The sequence below is a fragment of the Paramormyrops kingsleyae genome, chromosome 8, assembly GCF_048594095.1.
Source record: "Paramormyrops kingsleyae isolate MSU_618 chromosome 8, PKINGS_0.4, whole genome shotgun sequence".
Taxonomy (NCBI): domain Eukaryota; kingdom Metazoa; phylum Chordata; class Actinopteri; order Osteoglossiformes; family Mormyridae; genus Paramormyrops; species Paramormyrops kingsleyae.
The window spans coordinates 5,219,801-5,241,255 of NC_132804.1; the positions used below are offsets into that span (position 1 = coordinate 5,219,801).

The 21,455-nt window shown below is 42.1% G+C and overlaps 2 protein-coding genes across 3 annotated transcripts; both read right to left on the reverse strand.

Annotated features, from left to right (window-relative positions):
- Positions 1-5,619: 5,619 nt before the first annotated feature.
- Positions 5,620-11,868, reverse strand: cplane2 (ciliogenesis and planar polarity effector 2). The gene is made up of 5 exons (XM_072715028.1): positions 10,928-11,868; positions 10,544-10,696; positions 9,802-9,926; positions 9,179-9,317; positions 5,620-9,058 (listed from the first exon to the last, which is right to left on the reverse strand). The coding sequence occupies exons 1-5, from the start codon at positions 11,037-11,039 to the stop codon at positions 8,826-8,828; spliced, it is 762 nt and encodes a 253-aa protein (XP_072571129.1). The 5' UTR covers positions 11,040-11,868; the 3' UTR covers positions 5,620-8,825.
- Positions 11,869-13,960: 2,092 nt separating this feature from the next.
- Positions 13,961-21,337, reverse strand: LOC111853693 (rho guanine nucleotide exchange factor 19). Of its 2 annotated transcripts, none has more exons than XM_023830895.2 (14): positions 21,206-21,337; positions 20,804-20,953; positions 20,370-20,556; positions 20,205-20,278; positions 19,292-19,551; positions 18,551-18,711; positions 17,838-17,990; positions 17,631-17,760; positions 15,376-15,450; positions 15,135-15,227; positions 14,871-15,010; positions 14,486-14,650; positions 14,226-14,298; positions 13,961-14,093 (listed from the first exon to the last, which is right to left on the reverse strand). In XM_023830895.2, the coding sequence occupies exons 2-14, from the start codon at positions 20,898-20,900 to the stop codon at positions 14,085-14,087; spliced, it is 1,617 nt and encodes a 538-aa protein (XP_023686663.1). In that variant the 5' UTR covers positions 20,901-20,953; positions 21,206-21,337; the 3' UTR covers positions 13,961-14,084. The 2 variants fall into 2 exon arrangements, with proteins under 2 accessions (XP_023686663.1, XP_023686671.1); XM_023830903.2 differs by having other exon boundaries at positions 20,804-20,928; positions 21,206-21,308.
- Between the last annotated feature and the right edge of the window lie 118 nt (positions 21,338-21,455).

Below are 21,455 nucleotides of genomic sequence, written 5' to 3' on the forward strand. Positions count from 1 at the left end.
AAACGGGGGCTCAGGTATCCACATCCCTGCATGCCCTTGTTTTGATACAGTTTGCGGAGGGGAGGCATGGACTACACCGAATCTACTGGCTGCCAGATTGCTGTCCTCTGCCCAAGGCTACCTCATGTAACTATGCCACTCCCCCTCCCCCCCAATCTGGCAGGTCCCCGCAGTGGGTGATAGGCACCTGAACACCGCCAGAGCCACTGCCGACGCAGCAAGTCTCGGCGTCCTGACATGTATGAACGCACATTTCCTGCAGGGTGGGGCAGGGGTAATACGTGGCCCGGCAGCGGGGGGGGGCGGAGTCAGGACCACAGTACAACTGCCAGGGGCAAAAGAGATAAAAAGCAAAGTATTATATAGAACACCTGCCTGACTCCTAATAAATCTTTATTTTTTTTCCGGAAAAGGTTTTCAGTTTCCAGCAAAGATATCAAACAAAAGGGCTGCGAACAGTGAACAGACAAAAAAAAAAAAAACTTCAAAGGTCCATGAAGAGTTAAATTAAAAACATTTTTTTTTAATCCGAAAGAAGAACTACAAAAAAATCCAAAACCTCTATAACTCCTTTATATGTGGATAATATGTATCTTAACTTGGTTTTAAAAAGCAGTTGACTGAATCATAAATAAAGCTTCTCTTTCGTATGAATACTATAGTAAACCACTTAGATTTTATAACACATATTAGCATTTTTAAATGTGTATTATTATCCTAATTAATTCAATCAAACTTTATGATAGTAATATATCACTGGTCAGCTAATAAATTGTACTCCCCAATGAGGAAAAACAAACCCGTGCCCCCCCCCCCCCCCCCCCACATTTCTGCCACTGAATAGTTAAGGGAATTATTAAGGCTCATCGCTGGTCTCGCATTCCAGCATAGGAGCTGTCTGCACATAGCTGGGGGCGTGGCTCTGGCTGTCAGCGTGATGTCAGAATCACTCTTTACTCAGAGTGCTCACCATTACGTCCCTGATAGCCACAAAAACACATAACCATCAGCTTTCCTGCCTTGTTGTGTTCACCGTGCCAGACAGAAAAGGCTCCAGCTTACGTACAGTTTTGTTTCTCAAAGTACAAACAACATTAATGTCCCCCAAATGGTACAAACATGTGTACCTTCAGCTAGGGGACCACTGCAGAACCTTCAGGGTACAGCCCCAGTGATTAACCCTCAAAGGTACAAATTGGTGCCTCTATTTTTTTGTCAGTGCATAGTCATATATTCATAGCCACAAACGTTTCCACACATTACTGTGTACACGGGCACACATTTGACACAGTGGGCAACTTTCCAGCTGTGAAAATTTTCACTTTTAATCACACAACCAACAGCATAACAGTTCAATGAAGAACCCAACCTTCTGTGTCCTAAACCAGCAAACGTACTACACCAACACCAATACTTCCAAGTCTTCCACGCTAGCAGTTATGCTACAAAGAAGCAGCATTCAGTAGTAAACACAGTAGTACTCTTTCATCTTCTTGTGCCAGAAGCCATACTAGAAGTGACTACCAAAAGCACTCATCCTTGATTTGTGACTGGGGGGTATAAGGGGGCTATTACATATATTAAACAAATAATGTCTTATCACGTAGAACATTGCTGGGCAAACCTACTATACCATTTCCATTTGAGTACCATAGAAGAAGGATCTCAGAGACTTCAAAATAAGAATGATTATCGGGTCACACATGGAAGGACCTTCAGTGACAATGACGGGCCAGCAAAGTGAATGTGAACAGAAGCACATTCTTCTTGATTTTAAAATTGAGGAGCTTGAGATGCAAATCAAAACAACCTCTGAATCATTTCACTGAAAAGTAGCAGTTTACTCAGTAGTGGAAAATATAGCATCAGAGGAGACGTCCTTCACACACATCTTAATGTGGAATGGTGTGCTTGTTTCTTGAAAGGAGAAACTCTGACTCAGTATGTGGTTTTTTTTAGAAGTATAACGTAAAATCACAGACACTTTAACATCTATGCCACGGCATATTGATACTATATCCTGCTGCCTGCAGACACCATATTTTGACGCTTTATGTTGTTGTTTCCTCTTTTCTGGTAGTTGCTTGTACTGGTACTTGCTTGTTTTCTATCCTCTAATCCGCAACAGGGTTGCTTGGACGCCTGGATCTTGCGTGAGACAGGAGTGAGACAGGAGTGAGACAGGAGCACCCTGAATGAGAAGCCAGTTCATTGCAGGGCACAGACAGACACACACACACCATCACATACTCAGGTCAATAGAGAGACATCATCTTGCCTGCAGATTCAAACCCATGGCCCAAACTGTGGGAGGTGACGCCACTTCTGACTGGGCTGACATACCACACCTCTATACTAAACCATTATAACAGATTGACAGGCCAGTCTTCCTAAACTAGCCAATCATGTGGCATTGATATAGGCCCACTGTCTGAGTCCTAAACCAGTGTTTCCCAATCAGGTCCTTGGGGAACCACAGACAGCCCACATTTTGCTACTGGGACCTACCATCAACCAAACAGTATCACCACATATGCCTGATTCCCTTACCACAGTGTACCAGCAGCCCAGGTCCATTTCCAGCATCAGTACAACACTGCATGCCCACGGCTGTCTTATCTTACTGATCTTCTGGCAGCGCAGATGCTCTTTAATAAGCAGCAACACCCGTTAATGAATGTTTTGCTATCCTGAAATGGAAAAGAAAAAGGGCTCCGATAGTCCCTTTTAATTTAGTCTAAATATCCCAGGATTAGGTTCCCCCTCTAGTTTAAGGCTGAGCTTGTGACTGCCAGGAAATTAGAGAGTGGCTGGCAATAGAGTCTCATACTGAGGGAGTTATTTCAAAGTTTAAACACACACACACACACACACACACGCGCGCACATGTAGGGTAAACATATCCTTATGGGGACCGCTCATTCATTTCAATGGGAAAAATGCTAACGCTAACTATGACAACCTTAACCCCTACCCTGCCCTAACCATAACCATAGGTAACCTAACAAAATACAAGAGTTTTTGCATTTTTAGTTTTTTAATAGCAGTCACCCATTTTTATAAAACCGACCTCCATAAGGGAAAAAAAACAGATATTTATCACGTTATGGGGACATTATGTCCGCATAAGGATAGGTAATCCCGCTCGCACGTACGCACACACACACGCTCTTTGTGGGGACTCCCCATTCATTTCTAGAGGACAAACCTGAATCCCAGTCACGACACCCTTAACCACTACCCAGCCCTAACCTTAATCATAAGCAACCAAAGTACAAGGCTTTTGGCATTTTTGCCTTTTTTTTTCCTTTTTTGATTGTATTCACAGATTTTTATAAAACTGAGGTTATCCAAATGGCGACCTGAAAAAATGTCCCCAAAAGTAAGGAAGTTTCAGGTTTTACCACACTTTGGGGACATTGTCAACACTTCAAGCATGATATGACGATACATACTTAAGTTTGTCGGCTGTAAAATGTAACATATGCAGCTTGTTGCTGTTTATCCATCTCTTGCTGCCTTATGGTACATAATTTGGATAATTGAGGATTTTCCAAATACATCTCAATGCTTATTATAGACAATCTTATTATTTCTTTGTTCAGCTGTTCAACATTAATTTATTTCAGGAACTTCACGTATTCTGAAGATTCTAATTATACTGTTCTAAATGATTACAACTGAAGTAACCTATACTTAAGTCAAGCAGACCAGCCATGGAACAGATTGTTTGATCGTACTTCTTTAATGGTCAATTGCATTTTCCAATAGTGCGAGTCAAAGAAGAACAGCTTCCTTCTCCATATTCTCTACAGTAAAATGAAAGCTGAGAACCAAAAGAATACAGAAGAATGTCCTACTCAGCATACTGTACCCTAACCTATCACTGCTATCAAAACAAGCCACTCAGCCAAGCACCTGGCCCACCCACCAAAATCCAACATGAACTTGCTAAGCTACTTTTTTGTATCTGTAGGATTTACCACAAGGTTTCTTCTTCCAGTGTTTTGACAAGATGCATTGAGTACAGATTTAGATTCTACAGGGACAGCAATTCATGCACTACTAGATGAGAATGTTCTAATAGTGTGGCTTGAACTAGTTAAACAGAGCCAAATCTAATTAATTCACCATTATCTACAAAAAAAAGCACATTATTGGAAGCTCTAGGTTCTGGATGGGTGCATCCGATCTGTCAGAATAATGTAACCCATCACAAAGCTGGAATAAAAAAATAAAGGATTTATACCTTTCAGCCACAAGAATGTAAACAGTCTAATGGCGGTGCTCCATACTTAAGTGAACTCTGTTTGGTATTCTGCAGATACAGGTCCTTGCCTTAGGGTACAACACTTGATGTTTCTGTCACTAACAATTCAAGGTGAAGCTAGTCTGAAAGGGGTGCTGTATTATATTGTACTTCATGTTAATTACAGGTATCCTGTGGTCCAAATTCTTACACTTGGACATTCAGAGAAATATTTTATAATCTATAGCCTTTGTTCTGTTGAATCATTAGAACCTATAGACTATAACAATATAATTGTTTGTAGAAGGTTGTTTAGACGCCGATGAAGGGATGTGACTGTTCATTAAAAGCTGCAAAAGATTATGCCAAATTGTGAAAAAAAAAAACAATATATATTTCACCTGTAAGCTAACAGTGCACTTTAGTTCAGGTCTTAAGCTATTGTTTCCCAACCCAGTCCATGGTGACCCCAGAGACAGTACACAATTTTCTCCTTCCCAGCTCCCTGCCAGAGCAAAAATGTGGACTATCCACAGGTCTCCAAAGACCGGACTGGGAAGCATTGTCTTTCCCCTCTCTTTTTGAAGCATGAATGGCAGAGTTGGAAATTTCAGATCCAGAAACTAAAAATCCAGACCATGATTTTGTTCCAATCAACCAGTTGCATACTCTGTGACTCCTAATACTCAACTAGTTGGTTGGAACAAAATCCTGGTCTGGATCTGTACTTTCTAGACCTGAACTATCCACCTCTGATGGATGGAAATTCCATGATGTGATCTAGGAAAATGGAGGAGATGTGTATTCCTGAGCAGAGTCATTCGAGCTCTTAAACTGGATTATTTAATCTTCCTAAGATTGTAATTAATCCTCAGGGAAACAAAAGGGCAGCAGCCTTGCTTGGTGGGTGTCACCCTGCTCTACACCCCCAGTGCTGTGCGTTCCAGTCGTCTCTGCTGTGTGTGTGTGTTTGGGTAGAGGCTGAATGTTCTCCCAGTGCTGCTCTGGTTTCTTCCTGCAGTACAAAGAAATGCAGTTAATCTAACTGAAAATGTAAATTGCTGATAGGACGCCCTGTGATGGACTGGCAGGGTGTACCCAGCCCTGTGATGGACTGGCATTCTGGACAGGATATGCCCCATGATGCCTGGGACAGAAACATAAACCTGGATTAAAAAAAAAAAAAAACTAAGGACAGCAGCAGAAAAGAAGCAAAGAAACAGCGAATTAAAGAGCAGGGGACTCCTGACTATCATCCTCCCGAGACCCAAGGAAAAAAGTGTCCTTCAATTTAGGTTATTTGTCCTTGGAGGGAAAAAATAAGACAATTTAGATTTTTTCAAATTTATTTTTATTTTTAATTTCACAGCATGTCCTCTTTAGTGTACAACAGGAATAGATACATTTCTTTTCATCAGTGAAAATATAGATGGAAAAATAAAATGTCCACTACAATGGACATAAATGAATGGGTGGGGTCTTAGGAGGTTACACTGTGCGCACAATTATTAGGCAAGTTGTATTTTTGAGGATTAATTTTATTATTGAACAACTACGGTGCTGTCGGTCAATCCAAAATGTTAATGAACCTAAACCTGAATGTTTAAGAAAGCAAAAGTGAGGTTTTGTCTTTCTTAAGAGAATATACACTGTGTGCACAAGTATTAGGCAACTATTAGTGTGCAGAATTATTATGCAACTAAATGAAAAAACGAACATTTTCCCATCTCACTTGTTTATTTGTTGTAGACACTGATCAGAGAGCTGTACTGTTTTCCTACACTGTAAATCTCCCGTTTAAGCAGGCCCCACAGGTTCTCAATAGGGTTTAGGTCAGGTGAGGAAGGGGCCCATGTCATTATTTTTTCATCCTTAAGGCCTTTACTGGCTAACCATGCAGTGGAGTACTTCGATGCAAGCGATGGAGCATTGTCCTGCATAAAAATCATGGTCTTCTTGAAAGATGCAAACTTTTTCCTGTACCACTGCTTGAAGAAAGTATCTTCTGAAAACTGGCAGTAGGTTTTGGAGTTGATTTTAAGGCCATCTTCAACCCGAAAAGGTCCAACTAGCTCATCTTTAATAATACCAGCCCATTCCAGTACCCCACTTCCACCTTGCTGGCGTCTGAGTCGAAGTGGAGCTCTGTGTCCGTTACTGATCCAGCCACAGGCCCATCCATCTGGTCCATCAAGAGTCACTCATCTCATCAGTCCATAAAACCTTTGAAAAATCTCTCTTCAGATATTTCTTGGCCCAGTCTTGACGTTTCAACTTGTGTGTTTTGTTCAGTGGTGGTCGGGTTTCAGCCTTCCTTACCTTGGCCATGTCTCTAAGCACTGAACACCTTGTACTTCTGGACACTCCGGGTAGGTTGCAGTTCTGGAATATGGCAGCACTGGAGGATAATGGGTTCCTGGTAGCGTCACGTTTGATTCTTCTCAAATCTTTGGCAGTTAATTTGCGTCTTTTCTTCTCAATACGTTTCTTGTGACCCTGTCTGCTACTTGCAACAAAACGTTTGATGGTTCTGTGGTCACGCCCCAATATCTGAGCAATTTCAAGAGTGCTGCATCCCTCTGAAAGACTTTTTACAATTTTTGACTTTTCAGAGTCCTTTAAATCTCTTTTTTGGCCCATTTTGCCTGAGGAAGAGAAGCTGCCTAATAATTATGCACACCTTTATATAGAGTGTTGATCTCCTTAGGCCACACCCTCACTCATTACACAAATACACATCACCTGATATGCTTAAATCCACTAAGCACTCAAGTTTATACAGCTTGAAGTTGGAAAATATGCATAAAAATGATATGGGCAAATTACTCACTTGCGTAATAATTGTGCACAGTGTAAGCCTGTACCTTAGACTGCAGACTGGGCACTGAGAATATTGCAGAGAAACAATTTTATCGGCCTTCCGCAGAAAGCATCTTAACATGCCTACACGGCCTGCGGTGACTAAGGAGATGTGAGACCACTGAGAACCATATTCACCTGTCCTGAAGACTGACCAGTGACGTATAACACATTCACAGTGAGCACATCCGAGGATTACACATCTTAAAATTTGATTAGAATAAGACAAGTTTATGACAGTTTCTACAAGTAGCCGTAAAGCATGAATGGTGATTTTTCTATGAATCAAAGCAAGAAAAGGCCACTTACAAATTATTCAGAAAATCCAACTGAAATTCACTGATCTTTTCTCCTTTGAGTCACATGTTAATCTCTATTCGTTTGAAGTACGACTCTTTAATATGTGTAACGTCACAGCCCTCATAAGCCTACTGGTAAGAGTCAAAAGCAAGATGACATCATCAAATGTACATAGCTGTAGATCCTTCTGGTTCCATTTGGATGCAGAACCAGTAGAGTGGGGCCCGGTATACACACACACAAACCTACATTATTGCCATAGAATAGGGCTCAGGTTTGTTGAGGCCTTTCAGTGGCTGGTATGATAGTTGCCCTAACCAACACCCACTCTGCAGTGCTGGATGTTCTAACTGCACCAAAAACACAAATTACAGAGAGTAAACATCAAAAACAAGAACACGGTATAGCACCAGGTTTTTGGGGTTATGCTACATCATCTTTAATTCCTGGAACAGGCACTGCCATTTTTGTGCTGTGTATATTTGCCATTCCTACAGTGCATAATAAAGACACGGCCAAACAAAGCTTTTTTTTTCTTTTTTATAGATTAGACATTATATAAGACAATGCTCATTTGAATAAACCTTGAAAATCGCACCTTTATAAACAGACATGGCTGTACTTCAAGTCCTGGCCTGTGGTGGCGCTCACGCGCCAACTGAAACGTCCACTTGCACTAGTAACCTAAAATTGCAGTTTGATTTCCCCTAATGGCTGAACATCAGCATCATTTCCTTGCTTTGCACCAAGTCTAAAGCACGTTATCCTGTGCTACTGGCACACCTTGCAAGTTCACCACGCACTCGTTTTCCATCATGCAAGTTGGGCCTCAACACAGACCACTTCCTCTACAATTTCCTCTAGGTGCTCAGGAACATAAGACAAAATGTGCCACAAAGCAAACAAACATACATGTAAGTTTTACACCCGCTTACATTATGCAGCATAAATTACAAACCGACACCAAAATGCTACAGACTTTGCTATGATATACATGGTGAGAGAAAATATAGCACATTAAAGTTCTTTTTACCTTTAACAATTTCAAAATGAAAAGTTTGTCTTTAAAAGACATTTTAAATGAAATGAAAATATGAAATGTACAAATTAGTAAGTACAACAAACCGTGAAAATTAGTACAATTAGAAGAATTAACACCACAAACTAATATTTCATCTCAGACTAAACCATTTGCAAACCAGAAAGGGGTCCTTTTGAATTGGACAATTTCACATTCAGCGGTTTGTTGCAAATTATCAAAACATTTATTAATGACGAATACAGCTACTTCCATATATTACATTTGTAATACAGAAGAGGCAGTATTAGACAGATGGACGGACAGACAGGTGGGACTGGACTGGACTAACTCTTAAAGAAGCTATGACCAACTTTTTAAAGCCAGCCTGTGGTCTGGTCAGTGTCCAGCACGACTGCTGGTATCTCCCACAGCAGATTCATTGGCTGGCACTGCGCCAACAGTCACGCAGTCCTGGTGCCACAGAAGCTCTGCAAGGGTGTTGAGGAGCGGAGCCACATTCTGCAGGTCATCACATGCATCCCCGCCGATACAGAACACGGGAACAGCCCACTGCTCTTGGAAAGCCTTCACTTCTCGCTCCGTCACATCCGTGTGCATGAACAGGTCAAACATTGAAGTAACGTCAAGGATGATCACACTGAACATCAGCATCACAATTCATAAAACTCTGTCATAGTCAGTGAGCTGGGATCCATAAGGGGTACTCTGTCAGGACTTTATAAAAGGATACTTGGTGCCGACCACCAACTTCACAACATTATCTGAAGGGTCACATCCCCGAGCAATCTGACCAGGTAAGTCATCAAAGGAAGAGTGGTCTGTGAAGGAGAACAGGAAGAGAACGGCATCCAACTGCTCCTTACAGGTCTGGGGCAGGGGAAACGGATGCAAATATATTACTACACAATAGCGATATATAATAGCTAGAGAATGTCATGAATAAACATCACAGAATGTTATGCAACACTTCACTTTTCCCATTATCAAAAAACTAAAGGGCCTGCAAGACCAAAAATGTTACATTGATTTATCAAATACAAAGTGAAGTATTATAAAGCAGGGAGCAACTGGGGTTAAGGGTCTTGCTCAAGGTCCCAACAGGGAAATCGCTCTGCAAGGCATGGGATTTGAACCAGTCACCTTCTGATCACAGAAACAGAGCCCTAACCACAAAGCCACACCACAGCCCTCATTTTAAACAAGTTATGAATCAATGCCATTTCCTGAAACAGGCAGCAATGCAATGGCATTACAGTAAATTCTCATTATATATGAGAGTCTTCGTCACACCAACTACCTTGTGTCAGAAAATAATACGACAATGACAGCATGTGTGACGGAAACAAGCTACCGGGAGAAGATGGTCAAAGCGGCGCAGAGCATTTTCCCCACAGTCCCACAGATGCAGACGGAAGAGCAGGACCTGGCCGCTGTCCCTCAGCTTCACTGGCCAGAAGACCACAGAGGTCTGAATACCTGAGGATACAACAGTTTGCAAGCCATAAACTAACAAGTACAAGGCAGCACCACCTGCGGGCCTAACGTTTACCGCACACAATATCCAGAGACACAGTTTGTCCCCAGAGAAATCTGTGAAAATACATTCCCCAAACAATAAAGCATGACCAAAAAGAAACCTTTCAGAAGCAGAAACAAAACATAACACAAAAGTTAAAACAAGATGAACCTCCCATATTTTTGTAGCTGGTAGTTTTATTTAAGCTACCTTCACACCTTGGGGGTGTTCTATGAGGCAGGATTTCTCAGTTAGCTGGGAAGTCATGATCGTCCAATGAGAGTTTAGGTAAGGGGCATTCCTATTGGATAATCATGACTTCTAGCTTAAGTTAACCAAGCTAACTGAGAAATCCATGGGGGATCGTGGAACACCCCCCTGCATTGTGGACCACCTCCCAGGATTTTTTTTCATTAGCCAGGCCAGATAACTTAAGCCAAATGTAAAGATTGTCAAATATGAATGTCTCTCCCCCTTTTGGACAGTTTACTCAGCTGGCTTAAGTTATCCAGCTAGCTGCTTTGTGCAACAACCCCTGGTTTTTTAGCTCCCTCTTATTTATCTGCCAAGTACCAACCTATGGTCTCGTAGTGCACGCTAGACACATCCAGACCAGCAAGGCGAGCAGCCAGAGCAGTCTTTCCCACACCACTCTTCCCTGAGAGGAAGACCTTATAGCGGACAGTGTCCACATTTATCAGAGGCGGAATTGGAGGGGCTTCTAGCAAACCTAAAAAAGGAAAATCTTATATTCATATATATACACACACACACTTATATACTTACCAACATCCTAATACTTATACATGCAGTATTCCAGTACACACATTTACCTGAAGAGTACTTCTAAATTACCTGAAAACTGCATTTAAATTATACCCTTGCGGCAAATTATTCTAGCAGTTATAATAAGTTTGAAGGCTGGCATTTTAGTAATCAGTGCATTAAGAGTCATTCATACCGAAAATCCTGCGTTTTTCCTTGCGTTTGATCCGAGAGAAGAATCCCTTTCCTTCCACAGACCTGTACCAGTCCATCAGCACCACTGACCCGGAGGGGGGTGGATGTGCCATAACCACATCCGATCAAACAGCTTGCGTTTAAACTGGCCAGTTACTAGCAGACATCATCATTCAAACCAAATTTGGACAATATGCACGTGTTTTACAAATTACAATACCGTTAGCTGAAAGCGTGTCTGAAAATTGGCCATAGTGTGATTTTGTGTTCTCTCTTCTCTATATTCTACAGGTCCCCGGACAGGCTCTAGCGGCTGGAAAATGGGCAGAGGTATTCAAGTTTGCAATGTATAACTTGTACTGGGAATGCAACATTTCAAATTATTTAGTGTCTGCTTTATCTTCAGCATCCTGCAGCCAGTTAACCAGGGACCACTTAAAACAAGAGTTCACGTTTCTTGTAAGCAATTGCCGTAGACGCGATTTACCGGCATACATTTGGTCAATATCCCAAAACCAAATTACGTTTTAAATAGGAACGTACAAGCTAGCGAGACTGCCTAACAATATATCCGCCTTTCTAATAATCTAAGTCACAAATCGACCATGCAAGCTTTCAACTACATAAAACACTACCCTGCTTACCACAAACAACTCATAACTACAAACAGCGTCCTCCGGCCGACGTACGGGACGGACTCTGACGTAATAGAGTGGGCGGGGACAAGGTCGTTCAGAATGGTCTTGCAAACTTTTTAAAGGGGCCGCAAAGCAAACAAACGTAGCGTATCCTTGTCCTGACTCCCAGAAGGGTTATGGGGACTAGGGGGACATCCCACCTCTCCCGGAAGTATCCGGGAGCAAATTGGCAGCAACACTCTCTGACACCCACAAACGATGCACCATGTGCCGGAAATCTGTCTTTCCACTATTCGGCACAAAGTGACCTCAACTCTGTGTTACAACGGAATTTGTGTTATAAAATTAATAAACCCAAACCGGTCACGTGTTTCCTGTGGAGGTGACGTATTCCTGTGGCCTGTACTACGAAGCAGGGTTACTGGCTTATCAGGGTAACTTGTCGGATTTAAGGTAGTCTGGGCAAAATGTAAGAGAACGAATATGAAGTCCATTTAAACTGTGGTACCTTAAATCAGACAAGTTACCCCGAAAAGCCAGTAACCCCGCTCCGTAGTACAGGCCACTGGTCGGGAATATTTACGCTATTACCGTAATACTAGCCAAACACTGGCCGGCACCCCTCCTCTGCCTCCCTGAAATCAGTATCCCTAAGTTGAGATGCCTGTGATTATGTTGAGACAAACACTAATACTAAGTAACGTTAATTTTATGGCGATTCGCATTGTTTTTCCTGGTACAGCGCCATATTTAGTATATTTCCTTTATTTTTTTCACATTTATTATGCACTTCACCAACTCACCTGGAACACTGATAATTTCAGACACTTGCGGTTGTTTTAATATCGGATTGTCGCGACACATTCGCAAGGAAACATTGTCAAAGTGCGCATCATTAGTGTTACGCACAAGTTGGGGAAAAATAAATTGTGTAAGAAGTCATTAAAGATTTTTGGAATTTGCATAGATCATTTTTTAATGCGCACTTCCTTGTTTATGTCAAAGCCGCTCCACACTTTAATGATATGGGTGAAACGTGCCGGTAAAATTAAAACGTACGTAACAATGTACGTGCAACAGCCTAGTCAATGGATGTTAATAGAAACTTAGTATACTAATAGTGTAGTATAATTGTTTATATAGTTTTATATGGGGCTGTCCGGGATCCTGGATTCCCGGTCAGAAATGCAGTCCCACTCCGACCCTGACTATATCCTTTTACTTCACTTACTCCAAGTCAGACACATAATTCAGCACATCAGACTAAACAATGAACCGCTTCGTTAAAATGTTTACAAACTGAGTTTCAGTGGTTATGATTAAAAGCCTGCATATTATACAGCAATCAATATAATGCATTACACACTGAACTCTTTGCCCTTGAATAGAAACGTATTAGCTTAGGCATATCTTCGTACTGAAAGGCCGTTTTTACATATGTACCTTGTTGACGTGGTATTAAAATGCACGTATACGCGTCTTTTTGTGCCACCTAAATACGGACTTAAATTTGCCATGTCCAGAGGGTAAAAATACCGTGTGGAGACACTGTCTCACGGTTTATACCCCGACGGCATTCCGAGCAATTCCCTGTCCAGTGCGCTCAGGAACCGTTTAGTCCCGTGTGTTCTGGGAAGCTCTCTTTAGCGGAGCATCTCTGCATTCCGACTGGTTACAGCCGAGCCGCCTCATAGCCATTAAATCATAACCATAAAAGGGACTGGCTTCATTTTTGATTCATGAGTTTTTTCAATGTTTTGCGCATATACGTTTCCTTGAAGCACCGCTGTTACTTTAAGCGATGAATATCGATTAATGATTGTGTTCCTCGCATATGAAAAAACGAAACCCACAACTCCCCGAATTACTCCGTATCGCTTTGATTAAACTCCGCGACAGCTCGTTAGTTTTGTCCCCATTCAGATTCAATCACGTGATTTCCGCACACGGTGCCGTTTCCCGGACTCCGAATGGAGGTGGGTTTCAGGTTGGAGATGGACTGAAAAGTGAGATGTGCTGCAAGACGCTGATGGAGGAGTCCGTGAGGGCATAGGAGAGAGTTTGATTGGGGGAGGCAATGTAAAGGTTTTTTTTTTTGGGGGGGGGGGGGGTGGTCGGGGTCGAATGACACCAAATTACATAGAGAGGATACACTGCATCCCTCATCCCTTCTCGTATATTATGATACACATAACGAAAACATTTTTTGAATACTACGGTTGACTCATTCCAAAGCAAAACAGTTAGTACCCGCGCCATTCTCGATTTAAAAGGGGTATATAAATTAAGTTCCCGGGACGCATATAAAGCGGGAGTCATAAAAAGCGCAAATTGATCTTAAATGTATGCAAGACCTAACAAAAAAATTCTGCTCCCCATAGAAAAGCTATTACACGTTCACAAGTCATACGCTTTATTAGAATAGCACAGTTAAAATAAGACATCTTGATATATTAAACATCCGTCATTTCCTGCTAATATTAAAGCCCAATATATAGTCTTCATGGTGAAAGGTAAACCCTACGATGTCTGTGGAAAAGGAAAAATGTATCATCAGTCTGATTTGTACTCACTTCAGTCTCGTAACCATGAATGATCTTCAGAAACGGTGGTGAAACTTAAGATCAGTAGCCTCCTATAACTAAGATTAGTAAACATTACCTGCCCCGCATCTTTTATGGTCGTGTCGCCGCCTTGTGGTGATAGGAGTCCAATCCACACATCCCTTTCTGAGCTGTGAAAGTCCACCACATTACTTACACTCTCAGCAATTTCAAATCCTTTGTAAACACGAATATCGGTTTGTAAATAGCACAATGGACGCTAATCTAACATGTAGGCTGATTCTTGTTTTACATTTCAAGGGAACATCCACTCTGCTAGAAGTCCTTTACAGAAACAAGCCAGTTTCTGGTCATTACCCAGCATTTGCAGCGAGGACAAAGTCAGCAGGCAGGTTTGAGTGGTTCTTAGAGAAGTGCAACTGGAAGCAGTGCTGGGGCAGCCCATGAAGCTTAGTTTTCACCTGGCCCACACTGACATGGGCTGGGAAGCGGGCATAGTCCAGCACGTGGAAACGGGACACTCTGAAAGGGAGCACTACATCAGTCTAGTATCCAGCAAGTTCAAAAGCAATACTGATGAACAATTTAAAAAGGAGACACTGACGTTTCTAAAACCTTCATGTTCAACCTGTTTCTATTAGTTTCACATGCTATTGTATAATCGGTTTTAAGATTTCTCCCCATCCCTACCAACCGCCCCTCTCAAACCGGGGAGGACCCTAACAGGCTGAGTGTAACATACCCCCGGAGAGATAGCAGCAGCAGGTCATTGAAGAGGTGTAAGTGGATGTTCAGTACTTTACTCAGAAGACCCTTCATTAATACTTGCCGTAAGCAGCCCTCTTGCACTAGGTGGCGCCTGTGACTGATAAGGGGGAGAGACTACAACAACAACAGGAGTGTTACTGCATGCAAATGATGTCACTCATCAGTACCACACCGAGTCACATGAACGTTTATACGGCTGATCAGCGTATTTAATTCCTAGTGAAATACGCAGGACAACCTTAACGCTTTTGAAGTCAAGCTGTTTCTCCAGTGCAACAAGTTTTTCCGTCTGTTTCATGCGCTGAACGCTGTCATCACACTCTTTCAAGATCTGGATCAGGCACGATTTATGAATCGGAAAGGAAAGCGAGAATTGGGAGAGAATTGTGCATAGGTTAGAAAGGACAAAACTAGTGCAAAGTTAATTTTAGACCTGCATTAGGAGCACATTACTAAATTCCATTTGTATAGCACACTACCTGGTGCACGGCCATTATGGCTTCCTTTGTAAGGGTAACTGGGTCAGACTCGAGTGGTGTCAGCTTCAAGATGTTCTAGAAGAGGAAGTTGTACAAAGGATTACTTCACTTATTATATTCACATACTGATGAGCCATATGACCACCTCCACATGACATGAATAACAGACTGTTGATCTTGTTTTAAAAAAGAAAAAAGGTCATAGATATGAGCCGGCATGCCAAAATTCGGTACTCATAGCTACCCAGTGGAATGCAGAAGAAATCAGCAGGGGAGGATCTGAGCAGCTTTGACAAGGACCAAATCATTATGGCCAGACCACTGGGTAACAATCACTTAAACCGTAAGACTAGTATGGTTCTCACAGTCCGTTGTGGCGAGTACCTACTGAGAGAGTAGTCTGATGAACTTCTGACAGACTCATAGATGTGCAGTGTCAGCAACGGCTATCCCATCTGGGACAAGCAAACAGGTGTCATGCATCAGTGGGATGTGCTGGACCTGCAAGCCTGATCCGTGGCTACGCCGCCCCATTCTCATCATGACTCAATGCCCTGCATTCACATGACATCACATCATTAAAATTATTATTTGTGCCACAGTAGCCCTTCAGCTGTTGTATAGCAGATGGGATAGACTTCATTCTCATCTTGCAATGACAAGCTGCTGAAGACCGTGTCAATGGTTTGTGGTCTTTCTCCTCCTCAACTTGGATGACTGTGAGCAGCCCACAGGCCTTGCCATTTCACAGATGCTGACTCAGTTGTCTGGCCATAACCATTTGGCCCTGATCAGTCACTCGAGTTTTCACCCACGTCATCTACAAGTACCGGATGTTGGCATACCATATATCCCAGACCTTGATGGGCCGTGTTTATGAGATAGTCAACACTATTTGCATCACTTGAGGATGGTCAATGTTTTAACTTATCAGGGTATACACTCACCTAAAGGATTATTAGGAACACCTGTTCAATTTCTCATTAATGCAATTATCAGCCAATCACATGGCATTTGCTTCAATGCATTTAGGGGTGTGGTCCTGGTCAAGACAATCTCCTGAACTCCAAACTGAATGTCAGAATGGGAAAGAAAGGTGATTTAAGCAATTTTGAGCGTGGCATGGTTGTTGGTGCCGGACGGGCCGGTCTGAGTATTTCACAACCTGCTCAGTTACTGGGATTTTCATGCACAACCATTTCTAGGGTTTACAAAGAATGGTGTGCAAAGGGAAAAACATCCAGTATGCGGCAGTCCTGTGGGCGAAAATGCCTTGTTGATGCTAGAGGTCAGAGGAGAATGGGCCGACTGATTCAAGCTGATAGAAGAGCAACTTTGACTGAAATAACCACTCGTTACAACCGAGGTATGCAGCAAAGCATTTGTGAAGCCACAACACGCACAACCTTGAGGTGGATGGGCTACAACAGCAGAAGACCCCACCGGGTACCACTCATCTCTACTACAAATAGGAAAAAGAGGCTACAATTTGCACGAGCTGACCAAAATTGGACAGTTGAAGACTGAAAAAAATGTTGCCTGGTCTGATGAGTCTCGATTTCTGTTGAGACATTCAAATGGTAGTCAGAATTTGGCGTAAACAGAATGAGAACATGGATCCATCATGCCTTGTTACCACTGTGCAGGCTGGTGGTGGTGTAATGGTGTGGGGGATGTTTTCTTGGCACACTTTAGGCCCCTTAGTGCCAATTGGGCATCGTTTAAATGCCACGGCCTACCTGAGCATTGTTTCTGACCATGTCCATCCATTTATGACTACCATGTATCCATCCTCTGATGGCTACTTCCAGCAGGATAATGCACCATGTCACAAAGCTCGAATCATTTCAAATTGGTTTCTTGAACATGACAATGAGTTCACTGTACTAAAATGGCCCCCACAGTCACCAGATCTCAACCCAATAGAGCATCTTTGGGATGTGGTGGAACGGGAGCTTCGTGCCCTGGATGTGCATCCCACAAATCTCCATCAACTGCAAGATGCTATCCTATCAATATGGGCCAACATTTCTAAAGAATGCTTTCAGCACCTTGTTGAATCAATGCCACGTAGAATTAAGGCAGTTCTGAAGGCGAAAGGGGGTCAAACACCATATTAGTATGGTGTTCCTAATAATCCTTTAGGCGAGTGTAGATGCGCAGAGCATTCAAACTTTGGTTCTATACAAGGTACAGAATAAGCCCATGTTCAAAAGGGTGATCAGTTCATCAACCCTCAAGGATGACAGCATCACCTCCAGAACAATCCGCAATCGAGTGATCCTTTGGAAGGGCAGTACCAGGAAGGACTTGAGATTCTGTCGCTGGCATGCAGGGTCCTGCTCCAGTTTCTTCAAAGCTTGCACAAATCCTCGGTTTTCCTGCCTGTACAAGAGGGAAGATGAGGTCCAAAAAGCAGCAGCCACTTACCATTCTGACAAAGGGAAAGGAAAGTGACAGACATCAGGCGTTTGAGGAGTGTTTCCTGGTACATCATGTTGGTGATGTATGGCACGTAGACCCGACGCAGTGCGGCATGGTGCTGAAGCACAAGGTCCCCAATCTGCTTCATCATGACATTCTGCCCTAGACGGGCCTCCAAGTCTAGCAGGAACCTGCAAGCATTCAACATAGATGGTTGTCATTTTTCTTTTCCAAGGACACACAACATTCTCTCATACACGAATACTAGCAAAATGCAATTCAGTTCAATCCATCTACCTTGATCCTCATGAGAAAAGTCACAGAAAACTATTAGATATTATGCATCAAAATTGTAATGGCCAGCATGTGACAGGCCATTCCACACCCCCATTATGAAACATTTAAGGACTGAAAGACTGTAATACAGGTGTGATACTTAGGGCTTAAGAGTTCATATTTACTAAAGCGTTTCTACTGAATGATGGTAAATCCTTAAAAATGAGAACCCCCCCGTCATCACATTTATCTAAATTTGACAGTCAGCCTTTGCAGTTCTGTTTCTGCACAGGTGTTCCAATTATAGGGCAGCCTGTCATTTACACCTAAACACTTGGAGCAACAGTTAATCGGTTCAGTTCCCAGTAGCTATCAGAAACTGCAATGCAAATTAAAGATTATTAAAACGAATCTGGTTTACAAATCACTGCAGAAATCCATCCTTGGCACATGCCCAGGGTTGCTCAGGACCTACCGCTCACTCATTCTCTGGACATCCAAAAGGTTTGAGAAGAGAAAGTGGTGTTCCACAGTAGGCAAGGACAGGCGTAACGTCTGCGACCCTCGAAAATGAGTCACCACCACTGTCAGACTCTTCAGATATGAGGCCTCTGACCTGATCAGCTCGAACATGGCCTAGGAGACGGAGACGCACGGGATATTCTCCGAATCGGCCTCCTTTCAGGCAGATGCACCAGCTCACAATCACAATATGTGCTCTCAGCAACACAGATCAATCAAGACAAGACACGCGTTAAAATACATTAAATGGTTGCTATTCTGTCCAAAAGTACACTACACAATGGCTCATGGAACAGGACCGCAAGCTACTCTGAATGTTAGACAATTTTTTTCTATACATAAAGAAATTTTGGTAACACTTTACAGGACACAAGTACTTAGTAATAACAGTTATTACTGAAGTAAAAATCCCAAACGAATAGTCACTAATTGAGATGTAGCATGATGATTCTTTTATGATGAACAGGAGTTCATTATTTCACTCGTTATTCATGACTTGTCCCTTACAGAATTGAGAGATATACTAACTGCTTGAGATAAAACATGCATCACGATTAATTACTGATGAATTAAGGAGATCAGTATGTAACCAAGACTTAGTTTGTGGTTAATTAATACAGCATAAGTTATAGCATAACATTATTATTGGTGCCCCAACTAATAAGTATGTAGTTAACTAAAAGACACACTCCACCTCTTGTAGCTTGATCTCCTTTCGACCCAGTCTCATCAGGAGACCCTGCTCTCGAACCTCAGGTAAATCCTGCCACAGAAGGCTGCCCTTCTCCTGGTGGAAGGAGCGAGGAGCAGGAGGTGACGACGTCGTTGTGGCACTGTGGCACTTCAGGAGGCCGGGCAGGCTAATGGCGACCGCCAGAGCAGACAGGTCACTGCCCTGAATCCTCTGCATCTCCGCCTGTACGCTCTGCAGGCAGTACTCCTGGTACAGGGGTGCTGTCCATCAGCAAACAGGAAAGGGGGGGGGGGACATTTCAAGTTGTTCAGAATTGCACTGCATGGGACAAGTTGTTATAAGAGACACAACAGTAAAATACATCAAATAATGCTGGAATAACAGAATATCTGAAGAATGAATTCCTGTTTAGTAGTATGCTGCAAAAAAAATGAAAATCTAAGCAAGGATAATTCTTATATTTAGATAAAATTCTACATTTCATTAAACTAACAACATCTTAAGAGTAATTTGCTTGTATTTAGGTGTATTGTCTTATTTTATGGAATCTTACCAAGTACAATTTTCTTACTGCACCAGAAGATAAGGCCTAAAACTAGCAAAATTGTCTCAAAACAGAAGCGGTTTCTTAAATTTGAAAGACCATTTTTTTGCAGTGCAACCAGACATTTTTGGATTTCAAATTCCCCATTTAGAAGCCCATTGTTCATTTCGGGAATGTTGTACACCCAATATCAGAATTACACCCGTTTTGTGGTTCAGTGCATTTTGCACAAGATCAACATAGCTACTGTACTTATATTACATTAGTTACGAACTTGCTGTTGAAATATAATATCAATAAAGACTGAAAATCTGCACTCTATACAAAAGAACAAACGCAATGAAATTTACATGAAAGGGAATTTCTTACAGGATTGACAATACTTTGATGCACTTGTGATTTCAGTAACATCTTTATCGCTCTCCTTGAGACTGATCTCATATCTGAAGATCAAAAAAAAAGAGAAAAAAAAAGTTTCAGGCAGTCCTGTATTCCCACTAAGACGGTTTTACATGCGATTTAAAACACACAAACCCTCTTTTTCCTGGGACCTCTGCATAGGGGGAGGCCATTGGAGGCGGCACATTCTGAGGCTCGTCCTGTCCAGGGAAGGTGAACCGAGGACCTGGGGAGAGTGCGGCTGGACTATGATTCCATGTGTTCCAGGATGCGACAGACCTCAACGCAGCTGCGATACCGCCAGCGGGGCTATACAGAGCCTCTACAAAACAGGGATGCAAGATTAAAATCTGCAGAAGGGACAACTTACTGCATTACAGCAAAGACAATCCAGAAAACCACTAGTTTTCAAAACACTTCACTTTCCATAACCTGGTAGTTTTCTGTTCAGTTGTTGTAATCACTTGGTAGTTGGTCTGTCCAAACCAGATGACTTTTTCAGATGTCAAACACTAAAGTATATAAAATCTGACTGAATCATCTGATATCTGTTGTTATCTCACACCTACCTAAGAGATCTTCACATTTTTGGTCATCTTGTTGCTTGGTAATACCCCACAATCTGCCGGTTTCCAGGCCATTCAGTTCATCTGAAGCAGCAGACATCTTCCTCTAAGGGTGGTTTGGTCTCTTGCTGTGGTGGTTCCAGGTAAAAAACACTTTTTTTGGAAAGAATCAATAGATAAGCTAGTATAGGTGCAGATACGTAATCAAACTACAACATGAATAAGACACAACATGCAACATTCGTACTACTGAGGCACAAAATTTTACGTGCTTAATTCTGCCACGTTAACAATATTTTATATTCTATCTTATGCAACATGAACGGAGCGTTCATCCACATGAATTAACAATGGTATTATACAGATTGCAAAAGTATTTCTTTCGGTAGGTAATTTTACACTTACCTTCAAACCTATACTTTCATTTGGCTTCTCTGAGCTAGTATGAAAACTAACACGTCAAATCACGCGCATTTCTAATCACATGACCCTAATCGGGTGTTAATCATTTTCACGTGGCGCTCAGCAGGTGTTTTCAAACGTAGTTCGTATATGACTCATAATTCAGCGCATGTGACATATTATTCGCTAATTAAATATTAATATATTTAACGTAAAATTAAGTATGTGCATGATCAAATTTGGTAATACCTTA